We start from the raw sequence: 24,872 nt of genomic DNA, 5'->3' as shown, positions 1-24,872 counted from the left end.
TTCTTCTATCTTCACCTTTTTAACTACTTTTTATTGCAACATTTTGTTTACTGTATTGTACCTCTGAACCTGACTTTCATATATCTCTAAACAAACAAGATTCTTAATAAAAAAATATCGATAGGTACAAAGATCATGGTTAAACCTAACCCGAAGTGCCAGATGCTTCGTCACACAGAACCATCTGAGAAGCAGTCATTGGAAACTGCTTGGAAAAGGGCAAACACTTTAAAAAATACTCAGCAGGTGACTGGATGAACAATCTGCCAATAAAACTTTAGCTGAAGCAAGTCAGGAGATGGGTGAAAGCCTTCAGTGTCGTTCTTTGCTCTCTTTTCAATGAAGGAATACTCTCCAGCTCTGTTGTAACTGTTGCTATTGCAGCCTCTCCGTTAAACCTCTGAAGGAGATGTCATTTTTGAATGAACATTTGCCGCTCTATGTCGCTTCCCACACATCTAAACCGCTACCAGTAGCTCCTCACAGGACACTGGTGGTTCCCGTAGCTCTGTGGTACGTACACAAACGCAATACTCTAAACCTGAAACGATGGATTCTCCGGTGACTTCATGATATTGCGAGAATCCAGCTGCCATGAGAGGAAACATTATACCTACAGTAATCTACAAAACTTCATAGACACCCTTGTGCAACACTTTGCCTTGAGAATTGGAATACCACCAAGCAGCCATCAATTACAACGGGTAAAGAATAATAATTGAAACAGGCTATTCAACAGTTAGATAACTCAATTGTGTGAGCAAACACTGACCAAAACAAATTCACTTATTCATTTAGTACTTGGTGTAATGGCTTCGTTCTAGGCAGCTTCTCTGTTCTCTCAGAAATAGCGAAAATACAATGAATGTAGTAATATTATCAGTAACAAACACACACACACACACACATTAATATATAAAAATAAATGAGACATATGAGTGTAATTTTCTCTGAACATAGAAATAGGATTTTTTCATCATTGTGCCTCTTAAACTGCAGCAAAGTCAATTCAACTCTACAACACTCCATATTAATACTGCTTTACAGGAAGTCCTTGGTATATATTTTAGAAACAAACAATAAAACAATATCACTATTCAATCATGTATATTGTCTCTTGTGATTTATGATACATAGTAAGGTAATTCCTTCTCATTTTTCCCTATTGTTTTTTGCTTCAATAGCAAAAGGCTTCGGCCTTGTGTGCTCAGCCAATTTGTCTTTATGGATTGGGACACGGCGCCATCCCCACATACCCTGCTTTCTGCTACTCTCTTTATATCCCCCCACTGTCACAAAAGCAGCAGCAGTAAATACTGAAGTAAGTTCATAAAAGTATCATTCAAAGCTAAGACTAGACAGCTGGCATACCTTCAAAGGCAATAAAACATAAGGTACAGTGACAGCACATGCATCACTGCCTGCCTGCACAAGACACCAATTCTTTCTTTTATACTGAAAGCTTTTTCTCTTGTTTACGTATGAAAGCAAAGTTCACAAGTCTTTGAATTTGTGACAATGTCAACACTGAGAGTAAAGAATGAAATGAGAATCAGATGAAGGAGAATGGCAGTGAAGAAATTGAACGCTGTTTTACATATTCTGACATTATTTAATGCAGGCATTAGCGGAGTTATCAGCACTGACCAATTTACACAAAGTATCAAGTAGGCTCCCGTCTCAAAGTGCTTAGGTTTATGTAGCCTGCATGACATCAATGAAAGACTAATATATGATATGGAGTATTATGGGCGAAAACCTCTTTAGGTTAGTAATGTCAGTATGGAGTTCTATTCATTTGTTGTCTACGAGGTACATCTGCCTACAAATAATCTAATTCAATAAAACACTTAAACCAAGCCCTACCTTTACAAAGTACACACCAGCATATTATTATGTATATTTAAATAACCATCTTCAAGGCCAAGGCTGTAGGCTGAAGCTAAATAAATGCTATTTCCTGCATTTCTTTACATGTATATCATCTTGCATATAACATAAAGATACAATTAGTTAGCATGCTGTAATGGTAGTATAAAGAAAAACAACAAAAAATGCTTTAACCCTCTAATAGCCAGTAGTTTCCTTGATAGAGACCTGATAAGTAATGTTGAACAAAAAAAGTTTGACAGAAAAATTCAAACTACTGATCCCCACATTTACAATGAACCTTTAAACTCATGAATAATGTGTTTTTACAGGCTTAATTGCGTTGAGTGCATGGTAATAATGAAGGCAAAGAGCGTTTCTCATCTAGATTTTGACGGATGTGCAGTAAGAGCTGTTTAAATATAACTTAATAATTGAACCCTACTCAAATAAAATAATTCTGAAAAGTAAGGGGAACTTTTTCAGGAACATATTGGATTGGCTGACTCTTTGCAATCATGGCCCTGCTGTTAAATATATTACATTTTATCCCCAGTTGCCAAAGAATATCAATGTAACTTCTTTGCAGTCATTATCCCCAGTAGCGGAAAAGGTTGACAATGGAACAACGGAAGTCAATGGGGAAAACTAAATGCAGTGTTTTTTGTGCAGTATTGCCAACTCTTTTCCCATGCAAGGAGCTAGCACTAGCTCCAAAGGTCGCCAAGATGACGTCATGCGCTAATCTGCATATTGGGGAGGTCTTCGCACATTACTTTGCATAAAGCTTAGTGGTTGTGTCAGTTGCAGTGAGGGAGAGACTGCCAGAGCATAGAAGAGGAGGAGAGGGAGAGACCCCATGCTGTTGGCAGAAGAGCTGTGAATTTAGATTACTCTGAGCTGCATCGGTAATGAACATAATATATTTCAATATATTTCTGGATTTCTCCCTGATGGTGTGAATGAGTCGCTGGATTTGTCGCAAGTTGTTTTGTTACAAATAGAGTCGCTAAGAGGGTCTGAGAAGTCGCTAAATCGAGTGAGAAAGTCGCCTGTGTTGTTGGTAGTTGCTAGGAAAATAATCTGGTTGTCTTTGCGACAGCGGAGTCAAAGATATTACCAATTGGAAACGCTAGCAGGGGAACATTTAAAACTTGTCTATTGCCACTTTAATTTGTCTTATTTTGTTTATTTGAAGTTAGAAATGTGTTGCCATGTGTGCACATGTAAAGGGTGTATGGTTTGTATTAACATGCAACATGGCCGTAATTCGGAGCAGCTTGTCCTCATTAGGACTTAGCAGTCCCTCCCACTGAAGCGCCTTACTCTGAGGGCAGCTTAGCCCTTTCATCCCCATGTTGATATGGACCTCAGCCCTGTCTGTGGCAGTTATCGTGATGGCAGAGCCGCCCAACTCCTGGGACCTCTGGTAACCCTCAACATAAGCTCGGTGACATGAGGTTAGCTGCTTGCTGCACCAACATCCAAAGGTTACTGTCACTCACTCTCTCCAAATTCCACCCTCCAGTATTATGCTAGATCCACATTAGGATTGGCATGCCCATTTGCTACATTTCAATCAACGCAACAGACAGGTTTCTGGGCAGAACATCCTGGTTTCTCCCACACAAGCAGTTTCATGAGGTGGGAAGATTGAACAACCAGAGACAGGCAGGGTTCACCTGCAGGTTAAACCGTGGAACGGATCAGCCAAATACTGAGCGCTTATGTTGAGATTGTTGACTTGAACCAAGACCTTGAGTTCCTTTAGCTTCTCCTTACAGATATTGCACTTTCATCCCCACATCAGGATCAGAGATCATACGGTAAGGAGCCAGCAGATGCTGTTGCCCTTATTCACGGTTTGCTCCGATAAGCTCTTGGACGTGTTGTGACTCTCAACTGTAAAGTGCCATTCTTGTGGCACTCACATTAGCTATACCCTGCAGCTTCCCAGCTTATGGGTGTACACTTTTGCAAAGACCCTGTGTTGCGTTTTCTGAGGTATGTACACAGATTCATGGCGACCATGTTCCAATGCGTCTACCATTGTTATGTCTCTAGTGGCCAAATGACGGATTAAACAATACCCTGTTAAAGAAGAATTGTGTTTTATTAGAACTTATCTCTTATCTTCAAATTTTGGCCACCATTCCTATCAGAAACAAAATATTATATCTGCCAAGTTAAAGTACAGTGGTAACAATTGTACAGATATTAAACAAAATTATTGTCTTTGGAAGGAAATAAAGCATATCCGATCCGGGCATAATTTAAATGAATCAATATCTGCTTAAAAAAACGGATCCAGTTCAACCTGCTATTGTTGCAGAGCTGCTCTCCTTAATGACAGCCAGGCTCTACACTGCAAGCATTTCAGTGCATACGAGTATGAAAATTAGAGTGTGTGAAAGGAAAAAAATGATTTGGTTGCACCAGTGATTGACACTGAGGTTCCCAATATCCCCTCGGCTCAAATGGTAACAAATCTATCATCTCTCCTCAGTCCCTCTAATAGGAAAGATTAAAATACAAGAAATTCAGGTAGCAGCCTTTCATTTTTAGCTGGTGCTTTAACAGGTTGAAATGCCAAATGTCGCCAGCAGCAGGTCATGTCAACTGTCGCTTATTAACATTAATTCTGTGAGTAAGTTGATGGTTGTGTGCTCTCTGCGAGTCGCTGTCTGCACTCAGCCAAAGATTGTTATTAAGATTATTAAGATAAAAGAGGCATCACGCTGTAACACCACTGTACAATTGCAGTTGATGGTTTTTGCAGTCCAAACCACTTCAATAGAGTAATGTCTTCTCTCTAGCCGATTATGTCATATCACTTTCAGGAGTTGCATTCTTTCAGTTAAACTTATATCGGCGACACAGACAGCAACATCACAGCCACAAACACACGCGTAGACATGCTGTCGGTGTGGATGTTCCTCAGCATGCGTAGACATAATAAAGCTCGCAATTCTTCTGTCCAAAATCAGCCGTGGAGGAAAAACCTTAAAAACACAACCTCTTCGCCCATTTTTAGATTAGCCAGGAGCTCGGCTTTGTTGTCACTGCTAACATGGCGAGGGCCAAAGCTTCACAACGGCTATTCAGAAAACGATGGGTGACAGTCAGAGACAACATCCATATTTTATACAGTCTATGATTATAACGCTATCATGATGTATTCAAACTATCATAAACAACAGCTGCTCGGGATGCACCGATAATGATACCGTTATCGGATATCAGGCTGACTCAAATAGCTGGATTGGACAAATGAGGCCAATCTATTCAATTCAATCCTATGTTTATACATTGTATGCTGGATACTTTTAACACATTGCTGGTGTGTAATTTACTACTGTAATTATAAATAAGAATTAAGTACATTTATATCTATGTGTGTATTTGTTACACTGTGTTTTACAAAGTTATGAAAGCAATGCTGAAGTCAAGTCTGATGTCATCTTACTTATGAAAGAATGATCCCACTTCCACACAGTGAGGCATACAGCTTATTAACAACACGCTGGTATTGGATTGGTACTCTGTATGGGCCGATTCCCAAAGCCAAAGTATTATATCGGGACTGAATAAATCTCATCTCTATATTTGGCATGCGGATGATAAAAAAAATCTGTTGCACACCTTTTGTTATTGTGCCATTGGTTGAGCTGCCACATGCCACCAAAGTCGCCTACGTCTGATATCTAGTGGATCAACAACAAACGATGTATAATAAATCTACAGCCGTAGCTTTGTGCACAGATAGTTTTGCTTTGCAATTGGAATAATGCCAGCATTTTGTGTGGGCTCAACTTTAGTTTACCTTCCAAATAAAGTGCTTTCGATAATCTGTCCAAACTCTCATCTTTTTTACCAAGTGTCTGCACTGCAGCTATATGGATATATTCCAAGATCTCAGATTTGGTCAGTAAAATGTTATCATAACCAAAAAGAAAGGTCAACGCCGCAAAAATAATACCCAAGTCGTACTAAACCCAAAATATTCTTTTAGGAGGAAACTGTTGTGTGATCCTAGATGACCAACATGTTTATCCATCTTTGAGTTTGTCAAGACCTTTGTTATTTTGTATGGGGGCAACAGCACTCAAACTCAGCTGATACCATTCAAATGATATATTCAACCCATCAGTCCGTGCACAAGATAGAAAGTAATTTAGTACTTCACAAAGGCTCTGACGTTCATCCAGGATTCAAAGAACCCATCTGTTAAATCTGGAAAGACTAGAATTGCAAAAAAAAACGTATTTAGTGAGACAGCACAGACAGATGCAACATAGCTTAAGGGAAACTATATAGCAGGAGCTAATGAAGGGAAACCGTGAGAACCATCTTCTCTGCAAGGGGAGAAGATCATGTGGATGGTGAAGAGCGGGTGCAAAATGCAGAGGGATGAGCGATAGAGGATTCGGTGAGAGAAGCAATTAGTGTCTGCTAATTGCTCTCATTAGAAGAGATGGGGCTGATTTTGCAGACTCCATGTTGGACAGTGACAATTCAAACGTATAAATGTGGACTGCTTAGGCATGCGGTTTAAAAGCCATTCAGCAAACAGTGGTACCTCTCAGACTGATAGCAGCAGAACTGATAAGACCAGACCATCAAAACTTTACTCTGTCATCTTTTCCGTGATAAAAAATGACAGTAAAGATGGATCGATAAAGCGATAAAGGTCTTATACGGCTGGAGAAAAGACAAAAAAAGTAAAAAGACAAGATCAAAAAAAGAGTTGAGGCGAGGGGGAAAGACAACCACTTTGCACAACACCTCTCTAAGTAATAAGTTGTATTTATATGGGAAATTAATGTGTCTTGGCATAGTTATATAAAGCCACGTAGGCACGAAGAGCACAATAATATAGTCCAACTGATGTGATCCAAGTTTGCTGTGTGAAATCAAATATCCGCCCAGCCTGAAAAGTTTATGGCAGCTTTAGCCACTCTATTCTTCATCTTGCCCATCTCGTAATCAAGTTAGTATTGACTAAACACCTATGAAAAGATACCGCTCTGGGTGTTTAATGATAGCAGCCGTTTTCTTTGAGAAAACACTTAGCAGAGAGTGCTCCTGAGGAATCGAGGCCATCTGAATGAGTGAAATGAGACCACAGAGACAGAAACCGGGGACCAAAATATTAAAAAAAATTAAGATTATTGTGACCCTCACATAAAAGTTTTTTTCAGGATGTGCGTTACTATTAACCAAGCAGACACTTTATTTATCACAGGGTGGGCCAAACCACAGCGTAGTATAAAAGAGCACATTAATGCTGAAGCACTTCTCACTGCAGGATGTAAAAAAAAAAAAAAAACTTTGTGGTGTCTGTGTGATAGAGTGCCGCTGTGCAGTAGGGCATATGCACACTGAAACAAGATGTAATTAACAAGAATAATATATTTTCCCTCCTCCAACTGTGAGCAGGGGAAGCTGTGATATCTGCTCTGCCCTAAAACAGCGTAATCATGTCTCATTTTCTGCTGAATCCCTGATTGGGTCAGAGGCGGTGAATTACGATAAAGCTCTCGCTCTCTTAATGAGTACCAGGTGACTGCGGCAGCTAAAGTTCCTACTCTGCTGGCTTGACTTCTACGCCTGCTTCCTACTCATACAGACTCTCATATAAGTTAAGCAATCAAAATAACCTCCTTACCTCTCAATGATGTCAGCGATGACACAGGCAAACATCTGGAGGCCCTCTGGAAGCTGCAGAGCCACTGGAGAGAGCGGGGAAAAAGGCAAACAGAGAGTTACATACTTGTGTTAAGAGTGACGGCAACATGTTATTTAATAAATCCTGGACAGCACAGTTATTCATATCCTCTGCTACTGGTTCATCAGAGTACTTCACTGACAGCAAATAGTGACATTTCAGGGTAATTTCCCCTCTGCCACAGCGTTGGTTTATTTCAGCAGGTGCCAGGCGGTTGGAAATATATTCCAAACCAATAACCACAGGTCGATCTCTTCAGCTCATGGCTTGTACGGAACCTTTGAACTCTCTATTTTTCATGTCTGCCACTGGCTCTGGGTCACACACTCTCTTTGCCACTGAACCCCCCCCCCCACCACCACCAACTTCACACATGATAGATATATTTTAATGTGGAAAAACTGATGGGGCTGCTATAAAAATTTAAATCAAGCAACCAATTAACCATTGGTCCTGCTGGTGGTGTTGAGTGCTGACAACAGGAAACCTATGAATCTACTCATGTGTGACACCAACTGAGATGAACCAATGTGTAGGGCAGGAATTACTAAGTAGTTTGTGAATCGTTTCAGACTCACTCTGCATGGAGAGACATGCATGTTTTTTTTAATCAAACGGGCAGAAGGGCCTGGAAGCATCTCAACTGCACCTTCTCTGCAATCTGTGAAATGCAGCCCTTTCCTTTGAGCATATTCCTTTAAAGATAAATCACGCAAATGGTGACTGGAGATGTCACGTGCGATCGCTGGATTTGCTGCTAAATACTGGGATCAGGATTGCATGAAAGATTCTCGACTTCTAAAAAGTAGTTGCAGGTATGTTGAAGGAAGGTTGCAGAGGGATGTGTTTCCCAAGGAACTCTTAATTAAAAGTGCTTTGATTGATCAGCCACTTGATCGTTATCGGCCAATATTAATTCTAAATAGTTTGATTTATAGTCTCTATAAGAGCCAATCAGACCATGCGATCAGATGACTCAAAATATGCGAGACAATTTTCCTACATGCTGCTAAAATGGCTTCACTGCAGTTGTGAGTTGTGTCTCGAAAGCCCTTTTTACACAGCCTGTTCAAATCAGGACTGTTGCGCCGTTATTCCACCCTGCTGCTCTGTATGAAAGGGAGGAACACAAAAGGTGGGGGCAAATTGCTGCTCCGACTCAAAGCCGGCAGTGGAGGCAGTCACAGAGAAAAGATCCACATCTGTATAAAAGGGACAGTTGGCATGGTGGGGGTGAATGCACACTAGACATTGACGCTGTTGTGTTGCAAGTCAAGCCGGCATGCGATCTAAAATTGCAACTTATGCAGCATTATGCCGGCTTGGTTTGGTTGAGTGTAAAAAAGCAAAGCTGGTGTAATGAGGGGCCATTTTAACAGCAGCACTGCGAGATCTGGGTATAAAAACGGGCTATGAGAGAAAGTGTCTCCAAGAGAGAGTGGAATATTTAGCTCATGTTGCATGCCAATAAATTAATGATACTTTCTGTGCTTTTAATTGACATATACTGTATGTAGTCAAATAAATAATCCTACACAATAAATAGAGGGATTCAGAAAGACCCCATGATCGGTAAATTATATCAGCCGATACTGCTTCCAGCATTTGGTGAACACCCTCAAATAAACGTGTGTAATTTGTATTCATTTTTAGCTTTGGCTCAATGGTGACATGTGTACTTATTGGGGCTGGAGTATCTGCTGGACCTTATGAATCAGCTGCCTCTCCTATGATAAAAAGTTGTTTAACATGACTTCACCTCTTTGATTTTACATTTCTAGAAATATAGTGTGTGAGTTTTACATGGCAACATATTATGAACTGTATCTTTTCAGGCTTTTTCTTTCAGTATAATACAAAACAATATATATTTGAATTCAAAGAAGATGAAAATCTAAAAGTCCTTTGGGAATTTCTATACACAAGATGTCTTGTGTTAATTGCATCAAGGATCTTATCTTAGGTGGCAGATAAAGAATTTAGCATACATAAATAGGATCACCAAATACAATTGACGACACATCCGTATCAGAGAGTAATAAGATATTGATCTTGTCAAGTATAGCCTCGCAAAGTAATCAGTGCATGAAGTGGATAAGAAGGAAAAGACAAGAGTGACCAAGAGGAGAATAATGAGGAAAGCAAATATGGTGTGATGACATGGCACACTTCCTCATACTACTACTACAAACAATAACAATAATCTTAGAACTTTAACCCTTTCACAGTGTGTTTTCAGTGGGTGAAAGTTAATTGTAACAGTTTTGGTTGCTCCACACTTTAGTGTCACCTCTGGTTGCAAAACAACAAGATGGTGAGGGCCAAAATGCCGAACTTGAGGCTTCAAAGTGGAAGTTCACACACCAAAGGGTGACGTCACGGTCTAACACAAAGCCTATGGCCTGTAGGAGGAGAGCTAGTTAGCGGTTGGCTAACAGAGGTAACAGCTAATGGGGCAAATAAAGCTAGCAGAGCTAACAGCTAACAGAACTAAACACACAGCCGAACTGACAGTTAGAGGACAGGTAGAGAAAGCTATAAAGAGTCAATATGAAGTGTTACACAGCGAACGGCAGTTAAGCTGCATGGTGCCGGAGCAGACAGCTGCATAGATTAAAATGAGAGCTTATTTATGGCATGAGACGTGCGAGTGAAAAACGCTTCTGATACACTTGTGGTCTCAATGGGGGGTAATTGTGGTTTGTACTCATTCAATACAACATTAAAGCAGTGGTCGTTGCAGACACACCTGGCAGAGATCTGCATGCTACAGAGTGCACTTTCCCAGTTGATTGTTTATAAAATGGTGAAATATGATTTCCCAGGAAGCCCATCTAACACATTTAAATTGTTTATGTGTTCAAGTGTTTGTTTCCAAATATCTTGGCAACAAAGGATTCCTTTCAAACATACATTTAACATCTTTTATTTTTAAAAGGAGTTTGTGGTTTTCAACTAGAATGAATCTTTAGCTCATTGTTACTATAATGTGATTTTCTCTGTTTGCAATTGTGCAAAATACAGGGCTTCTGCTGTTCAGTGGTTTGTTATTTGGGATTACATTATACAACACTGTTTGTGTATCATTCCTGTCAACAATTCTCTTTTTGCCATCGACCCTTTGTGAAGCAGTAATGTTATGGTTCCATGTAGTTAGATTTGATATGATCACAAACATGCATTCATAAGGTATCGACCGGTTCCGTATGAAGTCCCAGCTACCATGTCAGCTACAATGAGTGAGCACCCAGAGACAAAGGCTTTGTTACAATCAACCATGACATGTTTTCCCAGTCAAACTCTACCGCACCTTACTTCAATAAATCCATCAACGTCTCAGTGGACACTTACAACTCGAAGACACCGAATCCAGCGCAGCGTTTTCACATGACTAGGCCTGAAACAATTGCAACACTTCAGGGCCAGACGGCATCAAACAATAAAAGCCGGGACAGACAAAAGGCCAAGGAGGTTGAGGGTGGATGGCCATGAGATGGAGTGATAGATGGGGCAGTGTGAGAAGGAGGAGCGAAAGCAATTCTTACTGATGAAAGGTTAAGGGATCACGAAGCGCTCATGCAGACAGTGAGAGACAGGTAATTACCTAGAAAAGGGCAAGTTTATTAACAGAGAAAGGTTTCAGAGCACACCTCTGCCACAGCTGACAGAGGCAAAGAGCTTTCTCTCCATCTGCTGCCCCCGGCGAAAGGTGAGTTAGATGCCGGAGGTGGGACTGCCTGTTTGAGTTTTCACGCAAGAATGATAAGCTGCCTCTACTTTTGGAAGTGCACTCCTGCCGCTACAAAACAGAGAACCTAAACCACACGGACGTGAGACGGGACAAGAGGGGTTCATTTGGAGGCTTCAGATGTCACATGTTTATACAGTCAAACAACTCCAAGAAACAAGTGTGGAAGGTTTCTTATTCTTGGACACGTTACTTATTGTGGGTCACTACATGTACATACATGCAGCTTTCTCAATGTGCAGTGACAAAAGGATTATTTTTGGCTTACATGAACTGTCAATCGCCGATCATCTAATGATGCCGTTGCATGCAAACCTATTGTTTTAACACTACGGGCAGTACAGGTTGCCAAGAAGATACATGTGGGATTACGTTAACTATCAAAGACAGGAGGTAAACTTAAAAAGCACTGGAGAAACCAATTTATCAGTGAACGGCAGACTGAACGGACAAAGCCAAGGGATTACTCAGAATTTCCAAAAGGGGGGTTATGAATAGGAAGATTGGGACAGGGATATGTACAGGGTTTATCCTGTAGTAGATTACATCCGTCTCTCTCGGGCCTCTGTAAATAATATTATTAAGAGTACAGTCTAGACTTGCTCTATATAAAAAGTGCCCTGAGATAACTTCTGTTATGATTTGAGCGCTGTATGAATAAACTTATTTTGACTTGTGGGTGTGTATGCAGATGGTAATGCATCTCAGTCCTCTGTGTCACTATGTATGTTATGGAACTTCAAAATGGCCAATTTTAGAAAAAGGGGACATAATGAAATAAGGAATCAGCTTATTAGGAACACATAGTTCCAACTAATAAAGTCTAATACAACATCATACATTCAGTAGGGTTATAATGTTCAGTTTTTGTTGAAATTATTCAAGAAATGTGTTGATTCAACTTTATGTTAATTTTGGAGTCCACCGTTTGCAGTGATATTGTGTTGTATTGCATTATGCATGCACTATTTAGTCTAACATTATTTATATATATTTAAATATATAAATTAACCAATACATTCTGAAATGACTCAATAACCTTCTGAAATTCAACTCCTGACTTTTTATCATACATTATCATTTTGGAATTGTCTACAGTTGGAAAGTCTTTACAGTTTGTTTCCACACGTAAACGGGAATTCACATCTGAATTAGGAGTGAATGGAAGCCACCTGCATGTAGACTCGAATTTGGACACAATAGATTTTCAGTATCTGTACATACTACTGACTATGATGTGCTTTAACTTAACACTGGCAGCCAACGCTCTCTGTCTTCTGTCATTCCTGTAAGGAACACGCTGTTCAGAGAGAGCAGAAAAGGCCATTTTGGACTGCTCGCTGGGGAGTCATTTTGTATTAAGGGATGAATGAAAACAGTTGTTCTGTTACTGCGGGACGCACAAAGAGACTACTCAGAGACCTTTATGTAATGAGGAGAAAAAGCAAATCACCAGCCACTTGTCTGACTCGGTTTAGCGGGGTGGGCCATCTGTGGCTTAGCTGGATGTGTAAGTAACATTGAAGCAATGCTCAAATCAAAATTGAATTTAGGATTCTAAATATTTTGCCATTACAACATTATTATCAGGGTTATGAGAGTAACCCTCTCATAAAGGTTACTGTAACATGGAAACTAAAAGGAGGAACTAAATGCTCTACATGTTGCTTGTTGTCTTGAAACTCAAGGAAACAGATAAACTGTCAACTGTGCTGATCGTTTGATTGTCTGTAGTTAAGTTGTGAGAAGACCTTGGAAAACAGAACAACTCCCCCAGGCATTTCACTATCCCTGCAGGGGAACACTTTCATGAATTCAAGGTCCCCCAAGACACTCAAGACCGTACTGCTTTTGGCTTCTTGTCTAATTATTCTGTTTTTCTAAGTAAGATGTACTAGTTGAGTGCAAGGCAAGACAAAGGACATCATTATTTCAAACTAAACACAGAGGGTCAAAGATGTTTACCTGGAGGAAACACATATGGTAATTTCCATTAGAGCTGACTGATGAATCAGCTGGTTGTTTTCAAACACATTTAAGCAATCCTAAGAAAAAAGATCTTGTTTATCTTAAAATTCATCACCAAGGGCAAATGTCCTTACCTGGGAACACATATGATAGTATGAAGAACCTCCATCCTGCTTGTTTGCTGCTCTGAATTCCTTTTCCAAGCATCACTCAAACAATTGCTTCTCTATAAACAAAACATTAGACTCAAGCCAGCTCGTTATTATCACCTAATTCCATTTGTGTTGTCATTATCTTAACTGAATGTGCAACGTTTATCAAGACAGCCCACAGCAGGTAAAAAAAAAACAGATTATATCACAACAGCACACAACTAGACTAAAATGAGAAAACTAGGCAAAGCAACACAAAGCGTGTGACTATTTATGAACTCTGGGAAAAAAAAGAGGCTGGGCAGCTGAAATATAATGAGTCCTCTTTTTCAAAAGCACAGTGTATGACACTCAAGAGGAGTTGAAAGACAAAGGAACAGATGGACACAAAGAGGAACTGAGAGACACCGGGGTGATAGGTGAGTTATGCTCTCTGAGTTCAGAGAGAGAGCGAGAGAGAGAAAGGGAGAGAAAAAAAAAGGTCACACAACAAAAAAAGCAGAGCCAGCAAGCTGCGGTAAAGCACACACTTCCCCACAGGGATATTTAAAAAATGATTCAATCCTCTTGGTATGCCATCTGCATATTTTCACCCAAGGAGATTGAAGGACTATATATTTTGACATTTACATTTGTGAAGGACGATTCTTTTTCCCTCAAGCTCCTCGGCTAAACTAAATGATTACGCTATCATGCTGTGCTGTTATCTTGTAAAGTGTAGTTACAGTTGTTTGAAGGTGATGTTTTCAAAGTAATATTAATAAACAAAAAGATATTAGAGAGAGAATTAAGACCTGTTGAATTTTGTTTTTAACACACTGATATTGGATTGGAACTCGGCTTCGGCTGATACGCAAGTTCAGGTACCAGAGTTGGTATCGGGAAGCCCTTTCTCTTGATGAGGTTCATAGTACATAACTCTCAGTATTCAAGCATTCACACCACCTGATTAGTCCTGAGTGAGAGTGGATTTTTTAAATATCAGACCAGCAATACCTCCAAAAATAAATAGCGAAAGTGAAGTGCTGTATGCAACAGCCATTCCAATTTATTTGCTTCTTTGTTTCCGAGCCGACTTCGTCATTTTTTAACAACAGCTCGGATAGTGCAAAAATAACAGGGGACCCCTCCTCAACACTTCCTGGTAGTATTTTTTAAAACAATTTATTATTATCGTTAAATATTACAAAAATCTGTTTTAGAGCAGCACAACCAAATGATTGGCCTGTTGCCATAGACCACAGAATACAGCAGTAGTCGATGTCAGTGAAGACAGTGAAGCCTCCCACCGTGCCCTCAGTTGGTCCTGAGGCTACAACCCTACCGCAGGCCCTCCTACTCAATTCAGATTTTTGCTCACATCTTATTATTCGGTTTGACAATACTATTTTTTGTAACCTATATCTTGTATCAGTTTAAATGACCTCCATCCTGAAATAACACCAACAAACAAAGGACATGAAGTCTGGACAGTCTTCTCAGAGAAGCAACTGAAATTGCTGCCCAGTTTTTTTGTTGATAAACAGAAATGTTTGTAATTTATGAGGCCAAGTTCTGCTTTCAGTATGGGTCAAAAATACATTAAAAAAATACTATGTATTTTATTTGTTTGTAGTAACACTGCACACAAACATCTGTGTTGCATGGATGGTGAGAAGACATCCGAGTTTGACGTCTTCCAGCTACAGTGCGAGCTCTTGTGTTATTGACAGAGTTGCAACGTAGCAACTCTGTCAATAACACAAGAAGGCAAACACATTCCCCCTCACAAATTCAGTGTTAACTTCAAAACACACTGGACGTGGAACTGCTCGTGAAAAGCATTCTGCTTCCCTTGGATACCAATCCATGCTGATCCATAAGAGAGAACACACAAAGAAAAAGATTTGCTTTTGATGTATATTGTTGAATACCTGTAAGATGTAAGATGTGAATGGCAGAGTCACTGTGGGATGACCTACATGGCGTTTTGGAAACTGGGCCTGTTTTTGATTTGTTATAACACTGGATAAACCTGTGTGAACCTCGCAGGTTACAGATTGTACAATAAAGTCGTCAAAAGTAGGTCATAGCACAGACGCACTGATGGATGGCATTTTGAATGAATGCTTGCACACGTGTTTTTGTATAAGATGCTCAACGATGCGACGTTCATCCCGTGTGCTCATCATACATTAACTCTTTCACTTGAAAAGCAGCTGTAAATGAGGCGCGAGTAACCTTACAGTTTAAAGTACAGTGCCTCAACAACTAGCTGTGTCTTGTGGTAACACTGACTTTAATGGACGTAAAATAAATATGTTTGAATCAAGATGAGGAAAGGTATGGTGGCACAGTGTCATGGTTGTCAGTGTCAGGTTTGGGGACAGAGATTTCCATTTCATAAAGCATAATTTGTGCTCCATCTCTGCTAGATAATATGACTATAAATTATGTATATTCATATAATATGTGCAGGCTCTGTAAAGACATTGCAACCTTTACCTCCAAGTAACTTAAACCAGCATACGCTCCAATTCAGCTAATGCAATTCATTTTTAGAAATCAGCTGTGCAATTTATGCCGTGCTTAGACTTCACTCGTGAGCATTGGCACATTACACAATACATAGTTGGCTTTCCTGAAGCCAGGACCATCCAGACCCTATTTCACCATTGCAATGAAGCTTATTCTACAATTGTTCTTCCCATCTAAAATCTTGCATGCTCCCCCCCCCCCCCCCAAATAGAATCAAGTGTATTAAGAAAGAACCGAGCTCACCTCTCGTAGCTTTCGCTTGTCTCACTCGCCAAATCGTCTTGTGGATCTCAAAGTTGTAATTTGCAGGCAGGGCTTTGATCGCCTCCTGTAACTCAGGGTCTTGCAGGATGTCATCTGGGATTTGATTGGCTACCCGCCGTGGTCCTCGGACTGAGGAGAGAGTTAAATGATTGAGCTGTTAGCAGTGCGGCGAACACAAATTGAAGCATATCCATCAGACCTAACGGAGACTATCACGCAAGCGTCAGAACGAGAACGTTAAAGTGGAATCAGTGTAGTTATTCAGCAGCAGCCGTCAGTACATTTCATGCCTTGAAACAGCCAGGTGGGGGGCGGGTAATACAGTTCAGGAAAGTTGTCCAAATGTGTCTCTGATCTACAGGACCAAGGCACCTTTTAAGAGGGAGAGAGCTATGAAATAGTAGAGCACCACAAATGTGTCAATGTAGTATCTTAATTGTTTTCTACAAGCTACAAGAAAAACTGTTGTGGCAGGAATGACGAGAAGAGACGTGGAATTGGAGTTGCAACCCAGCGGGAGTGTTTTAATGAGCACAAGGCAACATAGAACAAATCCAAAGTATCAGTTCTTACAGCTTACTCTTATATTCTAAATTCAGCCCCCTTATGTCACTTTCCACCAATCAAGCCAGTCGGTTGAACATGGAAAGAAGGTAGATAGGTTTTGCTCATGTTCTACTGGCAGCTTTTAAGCTTGATGTAGCTGCACTTGTTCTCAATTACAATACAATTTTATTTTCATAGCCCAATATCGCAAATTACAAATTTGCCTCAGAGGGCTTTGTAATCTGTACAACCACGATATCCTCTGTCCTTGGGTCCTTCCTTGGACCCCCCCCAAAAAAGGACAAAACCGTAGGGGAGCAATAGAGGAGGGATCCCTCTCCCAGGATGGACGGACGTGCAATGGACGTCATGTGTACAGAATGAACAACACAATAAAAGGTCAACATATTCAATCCATCTGAAAGAAATTATATATAATTTGAGAGCATAAATAAGAGAAATAATAAAAGAAAAGGATTATCACTGATAAACAAAAACAACATTTGCCATGGATATAATAGAATGATAATAAAAGCAGTACTAGTCATGGAAATGTGACTAATAATAATAATAATAATAGCAGCAGTGGGTGTCAGACAGGACCACAGTCCAGGTACAACCACGATCCACGGAGGCATGCTAGGCAAAGAAAAGCACAGAGACTCCCCGGGAACAGTACAGGCAGTATTGTTTCGATCACAATGCATCTCATTTGGTGACTGCACCTGTTTGTTTTCCCTTTTGTTGTGTTCAACGGTTAGCTTTTCGGTAAGTATTTCTGCAATCAGAGAAAATGTCACGGCTGACGACAGGAATTGTGATCCTCGCGGTAACGATGAAACACACCGGCTTTCAGAGACCCTTAAAACACACAACTCATCTGTCAGACTCATGAAGTCGGGTGAGACGTCACAACACTGGACGCTGATTGGATGCTAACGAGTCTCTTGCTGCTCTAAAAGAGTATGTTAATGGTACTGAACATAACTAAACACCATGCACACCAGAGGTGTGGTGGTTAAACATGTTCTTGTTTGCATTGAGGCCATACTGCTGAGTAGTTGTGCTGAAAACAGCTGATTGTAACGTTTCCTCATCGACGTGGAAGCCAGATATCTCAATAACGTACGCATAGCAGTTACACATTTCTTTGTCTACTGTATAAAATATTCCGGCTACAATTTAAATATTTCCAATTCGGCGTTAATTGTTACCTGCTGGCTTTTTTGCCGGAACAATCTGCACTTCAGTCGAGGGCGCAGCCATGTTTCTTTTCTCCAAAACATGAAACATGTGAGGAAGAGAAAGGCGAAAGCAATCGACTGCAGAGGTCAGTGGAGAGAAGTCGAGCACCGATGTAACCGATGTCACTGAACGGGACAGGTGGACAGGACCTTAGCGATAGATAGGACAGTTCAATACGGCATATTTCTATGGGTTAACGTGCAACATCCATTGTCCACGGTGGCAATAATACAATTTATAAAGAAAGACTTAAAATGTATATTTTACAGCCAAATCTGTTCTCTAAGGCAGTTTTAAAGTAGCCTACTTTACATAGTTCTGTGATAAAAAAAATAAAAAGTATAATAAAACAAAAATAAACAAAATAAACTGAAAGTAAAACATGAAATTTATACAAAATAAATTGAAATATTGTGTAGCCAAACATGTACGCTGAGCGACAGTTTCAAACCTGGCTACATATAAATACAAAAACGTGAGTAAGACAAAAAAGTCAAACATAATAGAATTAAAATGAAATTAAAATAAAACATAATGAGGCTTGGGATAAAATGAATGAATAATGAATGAATTACAATTGATTCCAAAAAATACATATAAATGTAACTCAATTGAAAAGTAATCAATTAAAATGTGCAATGCAGAGAGAGAGAGGAGAGGAGGGGGGACGTCAGTTTATCTAATGCATCAGTCCATTATATATAAGCTATTGATTTGGGTGGAGGCTTTTTGATCAGTAAATCAGCAGCTTTCATTAAAGCTTATCCCCCCTGCAGTAGCATCACAGATCATTTCCCCCTGGTGTTTGGTCTACGGGTAAATATAGTGTTGTTCCATGTAGATTTGGTCTTGTTGTGTCACATCATATTTACTATGAAGACCTCGGGTGTCAGGTTGCCGTGTGTGTCTTGCCGGGGCAGACAGGGACAGAGTGAGAGGGATGGAGCAGGATGCTGCCCGGTGGAGGTGCTGAGGCGGTACAACATACTTTCTCCCTCCTTGAGCGCAGCAACGAGCTCTGATCCATAAGGCGGAAAGCAGAGAGATCTTCTCAGACAACATCACAGAAATGTAACAATCGCGAGTCGAGCTGGAGAAAAAGAGAGGGGATTTTAAGGAAACCGAAGCCATCAAAGTCTACACTATTAAGGAGGATTTGAGGAGTCTGCGTTTATAATCCGACATCAGAGGCGGAATGTGAATCCAAATAACTTATGTTAATTAGAGATTTTAACGAATATGATGCGATTTGAAAGACTCTGAAGCATCGAGTGAAGAATTTGAGATCGGCCACTTGAGTTTTTTTTTTTTGAGGGGGGGGGGGGGCTGCTTGTGTTCACCGTTGACTTGCCCCCAGAACTGATTTGCAGCCTCTACGGTAATTTGCGTCTAAAAAAAGGAGTTGGCTATCAGAGGTTGAATCGGACTACTGTGCGTTTATGCTCATCACACACACCGGAGTTACCGTTATTTCGGACCGTGGGGATGATTTCAGTGCGTCCGTTTCGCGATGATTGTCGCCTAATTTCCCAGGTCCGACTGCGGTCTGCCAGACTTTGTGGAAACGGAGATTATTGTCTGTTGTCAATGTTTATCAAATCCACGGCAGTCTGCGGTGCAACTCAATACAGTGGATCGCAAGCAAATCGTGAGGAGTGACAACTGACATTTACACGACGAGCCACCAAAGCTCCTGATCAACTTCAAAACTGAAGCGCACAAGTTTTAAGTCTGGAATATAAGAATAGATGATTCTCAGAGTACAGAAGACGAGATACACCTAGGCCTACAAAATGTTCAAACGGGGTGAGTAACACTAAACTTTTCTCAGTATAGCCTATTTAGCCTATACGGCGAATTGTGCGTTCTCGTAAGGTGTGTAAATGTAATGCTGGTAGACTACTTTGGACGGTTATGAAACAGATGTTTAAATATGACACATCCATAATGCACCACGTTGCCCCGCTGATGTGTTATTACAGGCGATGCGCCATTTCAAGCGCATCTCTAATTTGCAAAACAAGATTTATGGGAATTAACATTTTCGTAAGGAAGCATGGGGACGACTGTGCGCTATTAATACAGCTGATGCCGCACTGCAGTTTATGAGTTGTACCCGGGTCACAAGGCTATCTCTCCCAGCATTGTGCTCTGCTGAAGCATTATTATTTGCTGTGTGTCAGTACATCTAGATGTGATAGATCAAACCTCAGTTCACAGGGTTATTCTCCCCTGGCTACACACTATATGAACACTCAAGACCTTTGGCACCTCATATAAAAGGGGCGAGCTCCTCAAACTTTTGATATCAAGATTCCCCAGATAGATACACATTACAGAAAAGACTCTCAGTTGATGATCTCTTGTCCCAAGGAGCAGCCTCTTTCTTTCTAGGCTTTAATTGGCCATGCAGCTGCATTACTGTCTGCACTCGATGTCTGACAATAGTATGGAGAGTAACAACTCTAATCTCTAATGAGAATGGATTACAGTAATACATGCTCCCATTGTGCTATTATCGTGGGAGTGAAATAATAGTGAGAAACTGTTCTTCATTTTGCTGGAGCCCTCGGAGCGCCCATAGGGACCCCTGGAGGTCTCTAGACCCCACTTTAGGAACCACTGCATTAGACCAAGTCTTGTGTATCACTTTGTCAGGAGTGAGAACAAGCCTGCTCCTCTGTTTTGTTATTTTATGCAGTTCATATGAAGCAAAAGTAGCTTAAGAGCGACTCGTAAATTAAAACCTTGTACACACACATAAACTGAGGCTTGGTTAGGGTCATCATATAACAATTGCTGCTTGTGTTTGTTTTTATTTAGTCTGTCTTGTGAAAAAACATCTGTTTAGAGTGTGTGTGTGTTTCTGCTGCCTCAGGGGCAGAGAAAAACAACATGTTTTTCTTGCTGCCATCAGATCGATTATTGCTGTTCCAACAGTCGAGATGAGACACACACCATGGTGATGAGTGCTTATAGCTATAACGGCTTTTAGGGAAGGCCTATATTGTCTAAACTGACTGCCTCTCACAACGGATCTATTTATCATTTATGAGAAGTGTTTCGTCTGGGTTTCTTTAGGGTGAGTCACGGTTTGCATTCCAGAAGAGGCTCTTTACCGTTTAATGTATGAGCAAACATGTCTGCCTCTGTTTTGTGTCAAACTAATGGACATGCTGGTAAATGCTACCACTGTTGATAGTGCATCGTTATCATCAACAGATCCTCAAGGAGATGATTTCCCACAGCACACATTCATTTTCCATTTATGTTGAGGGTCAAATGGAGAGGTGATTGGCATTTGGGGATTTTGTACTCCAAACATGCTCCATCCCTGCTCCGTCCAAGGTATTGGTATGTGGATCAACTGTCTTACCAGTGAAGAACAGATAATCACTTAATTCAAGACAAACGACTTCAAAGTACAGACTTCACCAGTCTGCCAAAAGTGCTCAGTATGCCAGCATGTCTGAGTCCACAATAGTGAGGCAGAGATGCGTCAGCGTTGGCAGGAACAGCGCAGAGGTTCTCTGGTGAATTTCAATTTTTTTGCACCTAAAATAACACATTCTAGGCAGCCTGGCTGATGCACCGGCCACGGCATTTACTGTCACAGGTCCACCATTCACAAACACATAGAAAGAAAGTGTATTAGTTGACACACACTGGCAGCACCTCCCAAATTGACTTCACATCATGGCCTATTGTGCATAATTACCACGTCAATGGAACACGTAGATTTCACAGTGGCCTTTGAGTTCACACTTTGACACTCGCCGGCTGCTGATCTCTTCATGTGGGCCGTGAGTTTGTACAGGTTGATCAATGCTGCGACAAGGTGCGATCATGTCCATGCAATCCACAAATATGTCTAGACGTGTGCATTAGTTGCAGCGTGTATTCAACTGCAGGTGAGACAACAGAGTCCCCATATCGTTGTTTGAACAGTCAGAATGGTGTTTGTGGTTCTGATTCTGTGTCTTCTCTATGGCTTATAGGACAACGACATGTGTGATTGAGTGTGTCTCTGGGCACATTTACCTAGCCATGCAAGCATACACATCACTCCATCTCTGCGTTGGCTTTTTCTGTCTATCTGACTGTCTCGCTTTCACAATCTCTCTTTTCCTCAAAACCGGTCAGCCATGGAGTGGGCACAAGGGATGATCTGTCAGAACAGCTCTAAGATGGAACGGACGAGATGTCCGCTGAATATACCATGCTACGAAGTGCAGTAATTCCTGCTACATGATATTCAGGATTATTGGAGGAGGCTCAGGTGGGGCTCTTTTTTTTGCTTTGTGCCACCTTTTGGATTGTACAGTGTTAGACTGGTATTCTTCTCACGTCCTTGCTGAAAAAGAAACACTTGTGTTGATGTACAACTCCCTTTAAACTCAAAGACGAACATATGTACACGTGCTTGTATTTCTATCACCATGAGGATGCTCTGCGACAAATGTATTGCTGACCCGATAGATTATCTCACTCCTATGGGCAGCCACTGTTTTCTATTCATTTCAGAACAGCATGAAAATCAATTTGCAGAGACTGGAAACATGCTTGAGAATGTGACACGCAACATAAATTTGCCCTTGTTTTTTGTAATCCTCTACTACATCATTGTTGCATGACTATTCAAGGCCGAAACTATAAAACAATCCTTTTCCTTGGTGCTTTCAAGTACAAGTCAAAGTGCACACTACAGAGCATTTCAGAGCCTCATTCCATCTAAATTCACCACACAGAGACATTGTATGTAAAAAATGTAAGCGACTAAATCTACATTGTGAAGGATTACTTGTCTCAAGTAAGTTTTGAGTCTCTACAAGTAGATCTTCAAACTGTACTGGCATGAACTGAATCTGACGGCTACCTGGCAGCTAGGAAATCACTCAAAACCTACACGTACAACTGGTATGCAATGTAATACACTCATAATGTGTACTTAACAGGCTAAACCATGCAAAACCAGCACTGCATGCATTAACTCAACCCGTACACCTGAACTTTAAGCTAATCCATCATCAACCATAAATCTAAATTCTTAACCTTAAAGTAGACTCACAAAAGCAGAAGGGTAGGTGTGTGTGTGTGTGTGCGTGTGTGCACTTGCAAGATAAGACTAATTGGGAAATGTATTTGCATTGACTTCATTTAACATGATGAGCATTTTTTTAATGGAATTTAGCTCAGAGAGAACAAAGGCGGGTTGTAAGAACACTACAGATCAGGCAGGCTTTATGTTTGTGCAAGCTGGCAAACACATCACCAATGGTAACACTAATTACTGGAAATTTTGAACATTCTGTCGTCTAAAACAAACAAAAAAACACCACATTTGGGTCCTTAATCTTCCATCTCCAGTGACAGACAATATGCAGAAATAATTACTTCTAGTTATTATGAAATCTTGTAGCATTTAGTAACCATACATTGTAAATCAACTGCAATTAAGAGCACTGATGTTACAGTAGCATTTTGCTTATGTTGTTTCCAGTGCTAGCAGACAGTGTTGAGGGATTTGCCATTAATGAGTTCCGCACAATGAATGCAACACAAGGGAAACACCTGTGGCCTCTGCTCTTCAGCTTCCCGGCTGCTCACTTATGCGGGCCGCATCTCATGGTGGCGTCAGAGCAGCTCTTCTGCCAACACAACTCCAATTCTGCTCTCCACAATATCTAATAACTGCACACATCAAGGGGCTGCACTCTTCTGTCAGGGAGATGTTTTTAACCAAAGAATAATATGACTCATAGACCACAAGTGCTTGTTGAAGGCATAAAAAACAAATGGTCTGTCTTTGTTGCTAAACAAACAGAGGCTTTTCTTAATGAGGATACACAGGCAGCGCCCTGAAGCCGACCTCATGCAAGTGATGTGAAATGACTACGTGACATCGCTCAAGAGCAATACATTCCCATCTGTCTGTGTACGTTGCAAACTTTGAGCCATCGTCAGGGTCCAGAGAGAGATCTATTTTAAGAAAATAGATTCCCCACTCATATTATCATCTTCTTAATCCTCTGACAGTGTCGGCCTTCTGCTATCCCTCCATGTCAACTCTGCATTGTTGTACTTTTCAGCGTGTGTCTCCGTGCGTGTGAGAGGCAGTGTGGTCTGACGACTGAGGGTTTCGAGGAGAAGAGGTTTGAAGGGAAGTGAAGAGGATAATGTAGAGAGGAGCAAAAATATAAACCTCAAACTGATCCCCTAAATCTATCTAAGCTGCCTGAAAAATAGGAAAGCAAATCTGAAAGGAAGACAACATTTCTACTCCTGTCTGACACATGTTTAAAAAAGAAAACTACCTTCTTCTGTTTAAAATGCTGGAATCGACTAATCAAGCATCGAGTAGATAAAGGAAAGTGAGATAAGGCAACCAATTACCAATTATTGGATAGCTGAGTCACATTCATTATACAGCTCTGTCAGTGCATTCCAAACATCTTATTTAGCCAAAGGAGATTGTTCCGATCCAAAAGCTATTTATTTAGTGGCCAATACTCAGGAGTGTTTCCATGGAAGCCTCTGGCACAGTTTCACCACGTGACACCTAACAGAAGATGACAAATAATTAACAAGTGTGTGTTTGTGTGGAGACGACAGCGCTGACTGGTGTGCATGTCACTTTTATTTATTTCTTTTGCCATGAACTGTTGTTGTTTTTTTTTTCTTTCTGGGAGCCATTTTCACACTTCCCTGTCAACCATTTCACACTGAATTACAGCATGAGGGCTCTGAGTTCAGAAGTGGATGCAGTGCTCTTATGCAGCTGAGGACTTTCTTATTTATGCAGTCTGAAGAGACATCTGAGTGATTAAATCTTTAG

At 40.7% G+C, this 24,872-nt stretch overlaps 1 protein-coding gene across 1 annotated transcript in view; it reads right to left on the bottom strand.

The window, feature by feature from the left end:
- Window positions 1–18,058, bottom strand: part of dph1 (diphthamide biosynthesis 1) — a gene marked incomplete at its 5' end in the record, with an annotated part of 56,230 nt that extends 38,172 nt beyond the window's left edge. Inside the window, 3 exons of the mRNA XM_079165799.1 lie at window positions 7,538–7,601; window positions 16,226–16,375; window positions 18,007–18,058. Coding sequence (XP_079021925.1) covers window positions 7,538–7,601; window positions 16,226–16,375; window positions 18,007–18,058 — 266 coding nt within the window. The remainder of the gene's footprint in view (window positions 1–7,537; window positions 7,602–16,225; window positions 16,376–18,006) is intronic.
- Between the last annotated feature and the right edge of the window lie 6,814 nt (window positions 18,059–24,872).

This window comes from Pholis gunnellus (assembly GCF_910591455.1).
Source record: "Pholis gunnellus genome assembly, chromosome: 9".
NCBI lineage: Eukaryota > Metazoa > Chordata > Actinopteri > Perciformes > Pholidae > Pholis > Pholis gunnellus.
Note: the sequence above shows the minus strand (reverse complement) of the source record. Positions and strands in the feature narration are given on the sequence as shown.